The sequence below is a fragment of the Pterocles gutturalis genome, unplaced genomic scaffold (genome assembly GCF_000699245.1).
Source record: "Pterocles gutturalis isolate BGI_N339 unplaced genomic scaffold, ASM69924v1 scaffold39587, whole genome shotgun sequence".
NCBI lineage: Eukaryota > Metazoa > Chordata > Aves > Pterocliformes > Pteroclidae > Pterocles > Pterocles gutturalis.
Window position 1 is genome coordinate 6,515 of NW_010111572.1, and position 9,502 is coordinate 16,016.

Here is a 9,502-nt window from a genome sequence, read left to right on the forward strand (position 1 = left end):
GTCTGCTCTCACCACCTAATGAGAGCCTAAATTCCCACTGTCCCCGCAAATTCCCCAAAGCTGATTCACCACTTGAATTAAACCATAATTATATATTATCAGCAGTCACTTTATAGCAAGGTTGAAGGATTAAATGCAGTTAGTGGTGATGAATTCCAGACATGCAGGACAGAAGCCTGAAGAGAAGGCCAGCTTATGAGTAACTACAAGACAGAGTGTAATGTATTCTAAATATTTGATTCAATTAAGCTTCCTTCTGTTCTTTGTTTCAGCTTACAGATGGCTCATCAATCTATAGTTTAGGGACACATTGCTATTCTTTCTAATGGTAATTACGTGATCAGGATGGAGACAGGTTTGATTAAATGCTCACACTATGCTCTGCATATTTAAAATGGAGCAGAGTCCAAAGCAGAGGCGAAATCCTAGGCTTCAGCCTCAGGCACTCGATAGGTCTTCCTCTAGCAGAGGTGGCAGGAACTTGCCAGTAAACTCCATTCAAAGAAAAGGAGTTTTTGAATTAATGAACTATGATTTTCTTGTATCTAGTTTTGAATGTTGCTAAACTGTTATTTGACAGTTTCTTGCAAAAAATACTCGTAGTGCTTGCCCATTTTTGGCTCAGTTTTACTGAGGGGATTCTTGCAACTTGGAAATTAGTAGTAAAACAGTTACAGAGTCTGTGATCAATTTGCCAGGGACTTCTGCGTGTTCAGGAAAGGCCATCATGGTACTTTTAGGTCAGAGTATGTATTCTTAACAGCTTGTAGCTTGCTTGTGATTATCAGCCTACAGCCTCTGAAGGCAGGAATATTTGAGAGAATGCCCCAACTGTTAGTGTCCCATTTTGTGTTTCTAACCCTTATGATTTTTTGTTATTTACTTAAAAAGTAAAATTGTAATGTGGAACATGGCCAGAAGCTTTGCATCAAACGTATAATGTTCTTGTATATTCCTTTAGCCACTCCATCTGAGAGCTATTGTAGTCATTAAGAGTTTGGTAAGCTGTTTTGTGTTTGTGTTGTGGTGTTTTTTGTGTGTTTTTCTTTTTTTTTTTTTTTAACACAGGTAAGAAAATTGAGGCACACACTGGTTTGAAGCTCTGAAGGTCAAACAATTTAGAAAAAGAAATTGGGCAAGCTTTATGCCCTATTTAAAATCTCACTTAAGGGCCATACACACCTTGTCCTGGCCTTCTCCCAAGCATGGATTTTATTTTACAGCAACCAGCCCTCAACTCAGCAAAGTACTTAAGCACGTCCTGATGTGCTCTGCTGAATCAGGGTTTTAAGTGTAAGTGACAGAAATAGAACTGAGATCTCCTCACTCATAGCCCCACTCTGAAGCCATCAGGCAATGGTTGCTTTCTTCATTACTCTCCCACTGCATTTTACTGTCATGAGTGTCTGAGATGGGCAAGACCTGTGTCCTGAATGTCTACTCCTTATCAGAACCCAAGCCGTCCAGCTGAAATTTCAAAAATATGAACCAAGTAGCCAGTTCTAACAATTTTGAGACTTCAAAATCTTGGTTCGACAGTGCCTGGATCATTCAAGTACATTATTTAAACAAATGGAAGAAGGATTCTCTCAGCTCTGATACAGCTTCCCTACAGGAGGCCAGCAAATCTGAAGTGACCTTTTTCCTCAATATACATATAATACCCTTCCACTGTATCAGTCCCCCAAAACAGTAGGCAGTGGAGCTCTTTTGCCTGTAAAATTCTAGTTTTGGTTTCATGTTTAATTAGGTTTTCTCTGTAATAAAAATAAAAAGCCCTAAAAATTAGTTATTCCTATTTGTAATTCACCATGGAAAGAAGTAATTAGTTGGATTCCTATTCTGTAGCTTGAACAGAATATGCTTCCCACTTCTGAAAGTCTCTTTCATTGGTCCCAGGTAAGGTGAGCTTTTTCAACTAGTGTTTCTTGATCAAAAAATTTATGGAATGCATCAGGATGAAACAACAGTGATGGATGACAACAGCAAATGAAATTGACTAGGAGTTAAAAACACTGTAGGAAAAATACTTCGCTAGGGTGTGGAAAAAGCATAATTTTGTTATATGCTGCTTAGGGAAGGGAATCTCTGCTTGCAGTGAATTACCTGAATAGCCAATTAACAGCTGTATTGCATCCTCATACAATCATCATTTTCCTTCTGTAGGAAAGAAATGTTCTTTAGGAAGCACATGTTCTGTGCTTGCAACCTTCTAGGAACCAAGCATCTAGCAAGTTGTTTCTTTGGCAGGTAGGTGTAGAGGGAGAGAGGAAGGAGGAAGAATGAAGAATTGTTTTGGTTTTCTTCTTGCCCACTTGCTTTTCCTCATTCTGACTTAAAAAAAAAAATCTACCTGCACTGTTACCTAGGTTAAAGAAACCCACTGCTTGCACACAAAGATTGTAGAGTGTGTTCTGTATTGGAAATCCTATTTGTCCTTTGATATGCTTTTAAAGACTTTTTTTTTTTTTCTAGATGGTGTACATTTGAGGCTTCTTACACAGTAGCCTTCAAGGATTACCAATGAATTTCAATATAATTAGATTGAGAAGGCTATCAATCTCCTTGATGTCATGCACATCTCATTAAAAGTCAATTTTTCCTATTATAGCTTTTAACATTAGTAAACTTCACTTTCTTTCCTTTTGATGGTAGGACTCATTATTCTGCTACTCAGTAGCCTCTTTTAGGAGAGAAAATGACTTTGTTATATTGACTCACCTGGAATGCAGTCATTCTATAGAGGGAGACTTTTTTCAACCACTGTCTTACAAGGATAACTTCACAAAATTTTACTTTATTACAATTAAAGTAAGAAACCATAATAGATCTCAAAATAAGTCTCTCTTCCCAACTTAGCTCCCCTTAGGATCCTGCTGCTCCTAAAATCTACTTTCCCAGGCTGTGCTATCCAGTGGAGATATAGGTCAAATAACCTTTTTTCATACTGCTCTGCCTGCCTTTTTGCTGATTACTTGATGCTGCTGCTTGTTTCCCATCTGCTGGGCTTCTTCCAGTTACAACTTGAATGCTAATGTGACTCCATCCCCCATTGGGAGCATGCTGATATTGACTCGTGCATCTCTGAGAAGCTTCTCATTGAGGTGGTGGATGCTCTGGGTTTCCAAGTCATCCTTTCTTGGTTTTAGCACCCTTCCACTCCAAAGGACCTATTGAAAAAGTAAATGTAATGAACCTCATTTGTTCCAGTATGTTGCTTGGACCACAAAGGAAGCTTTGGAAAAGGTCCTGCATATTTTCTAGAAATTGATATTATTTATTGTATTTCAGATTTCTAGTGGTCTCTGACATGGAGCTCTCATAACCAAGTGGGATTGGGAGTCCACAGAACTGGCTAGTTGTACTTCTACAGCAAATCAGAAGCAAAAAAAAAAAAAAAAAAAAAAAGTGATTAAACATAGGTATTTTTAAAAGCCCCATAATCCTGAAGGTGCCTGAAATTTAAGATTGTTCTCTGTTTCTAGTAAAAGTTATTAATTGATAGCTTATTAGTAGTTACTGATTACAAGTGCTACCTTTGATCTTGCATAAGTACTGTACATAGTAGAAAATGCATTACAAGACAAATCAGAATAATGCAGAGCATTCTCTGTAATGAATCACAAAAAAATGGATGTTTCTGTTATCACAGGCTGTTTATATACTAACATAAATTCAACACATTACTTCTTACTTTTATAGGGTTCTATTCCTTGCTTATATTTGTGTTCCATATAGCTTACTTTAGGAATTTTTGTTGAATTTTAAAAGCCTCCTTTGTATAACGTGGAACAAATGTTGCAAATAGCAACCAAGTTGCAGGTCAGAAATCGCATTACTAGAATCGCACTGTGACTTTTTTTTTTCCTTTCCCAGAGGCAAAAGCAGTAACTCCCTGTGCTACTACCACTACAACTGCAGTACTTACATTATCAATAGCTATTATTCCCCCTTTTCTTATGAGACGCAAACATTTTTCATAGTACTCATTGTAGCTTTCTTTATCCGCATCAATGAAAGCAAAGTCAAAGGTTTCCGCTTCTCCACTGGCCAACAGTTCATCTAGATGAGCAACAAAGTGAGTTGTTACACCCTGGTTGATGCTGTGTAGGAGGAAGTTGTCTGTTTATGTCAAAGTTCTCATTCAATAATGGTTTTGGTGCCTTGACCAGGCAGCCTATTCCTCTACAGCTAATCACTAGAAAAACTTATCCCACAGAAACTGATCTAGACATGTTGTATGCCATAAAACACTGTTACCAAGTTCTGCCTACTTGGAAGTTCATGGAGTAGTTCTAAACCTGCAGGATACAGCAGGGACTGCTGAAAGGTGCAGTAAAAACAAATCAAGCACTTTGAAACTGGACACACTCTACACCTTCAGCTATTTTTTAAACTGACTGAGGAGAACTGTTTTCTTAAATGGACTAGGATTTTTCTTGCATTTATGAACAAGTGCTAATCTGTCATTGATGATGAAGTGCCATGATACAGGTCATGAAACAAACTCTGTCAGAGATCTATATCCCAGTAAAAGATTGCTGTAAGTTGTCCCTCTCCAGGCCAAGGCAAGTGGAATTCAGCTTTGTTCTCCTAAATGGACTTCTTCACTGAGAACTCCAAATAGCCAGTTGCAGAAGGGCTGACTTCTGCCTTCCTAAGGTTCTCGGCCACGGCTCTCACCTGCCCTCATCCTCTGTCAACAGAGGATCTTTTTGTCTGAAGTGTTGCCTAGACAACACTGTCCATCAGACTTCAAGGACAGTGCATCCTAGAAGACTGCTAATATTTGCCTCTTTAGAAAGGATGGATTAATCTGGAACTAATATAAGGTGATGGACAAAACAGGGTGATCCACCAAACACCTTTGCTGGAAACCTTCTTCTGCCCTCTCCATTCCTAGTAAATTTCTTGCATTTTCAGAAGATTTATTCATATCCCCTTTGCCCCACATCTTCTCTTTTTTTTTGAATGAGAAAAGAGATTGCCTTTCTAATGGCCTTGCGTGCTTTTGACATACCCTAAATTTGAACTTTTCCGGATACAATTCAACATTTATACCCCAAGTTTTATACTGGCTTCTGTATTTTTTCTGTACCTCAGCCCTTTCAGAAAATTATTCCTGTCTATAGCAAAGAAATACTTGCTTAGAATGGACAACGGATAAGAGAAATTGGGCTTTGTCTAATTAATCTGTTTTAATCAGCTTTCCCAGAAGCAGCTGACAATAGTACTTCATAGATTAAACAAGGCGATGGGCAAGACAGGTGAGTGACCAGTACGGCCCACCATACAGGACAAGCATTTTTGTCCTCTTTGCTAGCATGTAGGAAAAACGTGAACTTATGAAGGTTTGGTTTATTTTTTTTTTTAATAGAAGCTGCCTCACTGTTAGCAAAGGGATCACATCCACAAGCATATTTGGTCTTAGATTTCATCAGCATTATATCCATCTTCTCTTTCTAGGGAAGTGGAAAAAAAGTATTTTAGGTTACTTACCAAGTGTTTGAATTGCTGGCTTAATCCTCAGGTCAATTTTATGATCTACTCCTGCCTAGAATGAAAAAGAACAAAGAACTGATAAAAATGGTCAAGAAATGACCTGTTAGTAGGTTTCACTCGGGGGGTGACGAGTGTTCAAGTATTTTTCCTATTATTTCTAGGTTGCAGACAGCACTTATTTGTATTTCCAAATGGAATTGTCTCATTCTCCTTTAATGACAGGAATGCTTCTGTGTGAAAGTGCAAGTCTAAGATATCAAAATCCCTTGACATGCAAATGCAGCTGTCCTAAACATGTAACAGAAGAGATGCTACTTACCTCTTTCCACAGTGGCTTTCCAATTTTGACATAGTCCTCATTTATATCGCAGGCAATAACTCTGCCATTATCTGGCAGGACAAGTGCCATATTCAAGGCATTATAACCTGTGAAAACACCTAGGAAAATCATAAGAGTCATCAACACTTACCGTATTGTGAAGGAAAAAAAACTCGATAAATAGTGAACTACAGGGCTCCCTTCAGGAATAAAAACCCCAAGGGAGTCAAGGATGGCAATTTGATAAAGGACACAAAAGTTTTTTTTCCTCCATTTTAATGTAACAGTGGGTTGGGAGGAAATTTTACTTATTTATTTGTTTATTAATCAATCTTTCAGAAATTGTTCATGTTGTTTTTTTTCCACAAGTCTCCTGGACACACAGGGCAGAGTCTGGTCCTGCATCTCTGAGGAACATCCTTATTTAAAAGTGGAGTTAAATCCTGAGCTAAAGGGACTTGACCAGTAGCAAAATACCAAGACATCATAACAGCCAGGCCAAGAATGGAGATGGTGGGAACCCATATGTGGCTGCTCGCCATCAGTCTTGCTTTGGGATGTCCTCCTAACACAGATGCATCAAGGAAAGTGGTTTGGATATGGGACCCGTGCAGCGAAACATCTCCTTCTGGCAAGAACCTGATACAGGAAGGAAGGCATACACCCTGTCCTGCAACTGTTGGAGATCCAAGTGATCTGCTGATTTAATATTTTTCAGATTACCTCAGAGCTGATGAGACATTCATGCTGATGCCAGAATTACTGAATGCAAAGATACACAAAGTGTCAAGTAAGTGCAAATCAGATGCTACTTTCACACCGTAGTTTGCCCAACTGTTTGCCAAGACAGGTATGCAGTGCCTTACTATGTTTAGATATCTTTTGTAAACATGGCTGTATTTGTAGAAGCACAGCCAGGAGCTTTATTCTGCTACAGAGAGGACAAAGTGCCACTCTTACCTATTTCAATAACTTTCTTGGCTTTAATGAGTTTGACCAAATTTGCCATAAGCTGAGCCTCGTCACAGGACACCATCATTCTACCCCAGGGATGATCAGCAGTGATCTAGAAAGGGGGGGAAAAAATAACACATCACCACAAACAAACACCAAAGCTTCCGAAAAAATATCCTAGGGAAAAAGCCCAGACAAATCCCAGGAAAAACAGATACTCCTACCTTTCTCATTTCAGATGGCTTTGTGCTCTATCTATGAGCCAGAAATTGGTTTGAATTTAACAGTAACTACAGAAGGGCAGAGTGTGTGTCATAAGCAGTGGCTAATCATTCAAAGCAGTAATATGCCCCAAATGACTATGAAAGTCCTTTATTTCTGTGTATTTATGTAAACAGATGCACTTTAAAAAAAAATTATAACCTCTGTACTTATGCCCTTATTCCTCTGAGATGTGCAGGATGTTTTTATCAACTGCTATGTTAAAGTCTGTTGGTGAAGGTCAGACCACCTGGCCCTGGCTACACTGTGCAGAGCTGGAGAAGCTGTGGCCACGCCAGGGTGGGAGGGCCCTGGCACCAAGGAGGGAGCAGCAGCAGAAGGGCTGTGCCCTGGCAGTTCATGGGGAAGAAGGGTCCTCCCATTTCCTTTCTTCCTCTAGGGCTCATTCCAACTAACCAGCTCCAGTACTTAACATTCAGTTGCTTTTATAGAGGAGTAGTTTGTCTCATCTGAAATGATTCAATCCTGAGTCAGGAAGTCTGTTCTGAGCTCTGACACTGGAGCCTGCTGGAGGGTATCACCTCTCTGATCTACAGTTTCCTTATATGCCAGCTAAAAGGAGCAGAAGTCATCTGTGCAAGCTAAAATCAAGTGCAGTCCAAACACACAGGCTTGGGAGCCATGGATAAGAAGACATGTCTAAAACATATGCCAGTATTATTAGATACTCATTTGGGTAGCCATGAAGAGTCTGGGTACTACCAGTTTAAAACAAATTCTCAAATGTATGTTTTTGCATTTAATAGATTGGACAGCTTTGCATTGCTTCTCCTGTGTAGGAAGTGTATCCAAGGGAAGTGGATTTGACCAGAATTTTTTTGGACCAGGTATCATCAGTAAGTCTAAATATGCACACAGAGTGGTCTCTAAGGTCTGGAAATCCCAGAAAGCATGAGCAGTAGGGAAACGAAGAGGGTTTAAGCCAACTTTCTGTGTACATCGAATAATGGTTTTCAGTAGTAAGTAGGATTTTAGTAGTCTCCTCAAGGTTCTGGATTATAAAACTAGCAGACTAACCTTAAGGTGCTGGGCTATTAGGTATGCCCGTAAGGAACAGATAGCTGTACAACTGAGGCTGCTCGTAGTCCTTCCTGAATGATCCATTAACTTTGTGTACCACCAGCTATAAATCCAGGTGTGTGCAAAGAAGATGGAAGAAGGAATATTACAGAGTCCAGCAGTTCAGGATGAGGTGTGGGCAATACCAAAAGGGGCTAGTGGAACACTGAACGGAAAATTTGTGTTGGCGGATAAAGTACTGACCAGTCGCAGCTTCTTTAGGATTGGGTGTTCCCGCAAAGAGTGATCCAGTATGTATTGCCAGAGAGGACTGCTTTTCCCAATAATACTCCTGGGTGATCTGGGTGTCCCAAAAAGTAAGGAGGGGTATCTTTTACCTACAAAAAATAAGGAATAATAAGAACATCTGTCTTTTTCAGTTATTGCCTGCTTAAATAAAGCAAGGACTTTTGTAATTCTTAGAGTTCTTTGCTCTGAAAAATCCAGAGAAAAAGGAAAATGCAATGTAGCTCCGTGGACTATAATCTTTTTCCCCTTCTTTTTAACCTCCAAGATGTCCAGCTGCAAGTCTCCAAAGGCTGAAAGAGAAAGGCTTGGGTACTCTGTTGTTCAGTGGCCGATGTGAAAGTTACAAACTGTTCTACTTTGACAGGACAAGTAACCACATCAAAACTCAAAAGGGCAAGTGTAAGGAGATAAGCATGAATGAGACACACTATTTTCTTAGTCTGGGGACCTTGTTTTGCAGACTGATGGAGGCTGCTGGTCTTCAGGGCTGTCAGCTGATGCATCTTCTCAAGCTCTGTGTTCTCCTAATGACAATGTCCTGCCCTCTAGCCAGGGGCAATCCGGCATTGCTCAATGGTTTGTTTAGCATGAAACCAGTGTGAAAAAAAAAAAAAAAAAAAAAGTGGGTGCTGAAAGCTGAAGACTTTTGCTTGTCCTCTTAAATACAGAAACGACCTCAGAATAATGCCCAATGCTTCTTTTACCAAATGGGGAAAATATTTTAAACAAGTAACAATAAAAAATTCAGTTCCACATCTGCTAGATGATTGCTATTAAGGAACACTTTTATTTCGAGGTTTTAATTTATTTTCTGTTAATGGCCCTGTTTTACACACTATTATTGCTGATGTGTAGATTATTTCAGCAACTTGCCTTAAGTCAAAGGGCATGTAAGCAAGTGGCTGCGTTACAAATCCAACAACAGCCTCTTTCCTCTGCCTCACCCTGTGCTCGCACTTCCTCTGCCCCCGGGGACTGGAACCGAAACTGTTATCAGAAGAGAAACTTGTGACTATCCCCCGCCAGGGTTTTTTCTGCCTGGCCGAATAAACGCAGGCAGGGGCAGCGCTGGGGGCGTGCCCTCGCCTTTGCTGGGACTTTGTCCCGGCCCCAGGCTGCAGCAGCTGGATTACAGGG

General features: G+C 40.0%; 1 protein-coding gene across 1 annotated transcript; it reads right to left on the reverse strand.

The window, feature by feature from the left end:
- Positions 1–2,804: 2,804 nt before the first annotated feature.
- On the reverse strand, positions 2,805–8,454 carry COMTD1 (catechol-O-methyltransferase domain containing 1; the record flags this gene model as incomplete). Its single annotated transcript, XM_010073773.1, has 6 exons — positions 2,805–3,170; positions 3,929–4,062; positions 5,500–5,554; positions 5,822–5,940; positions 6,782–6,887; positions 8,321–8,454. Coding segments are annotated over 6 exons (701 nt in total), but the record flags the coding sequence as incomplete, so codon positions are not given.
- Between the last annotated feature and the right edge of the window lie 1,048 nt (positions 8,455–9,502).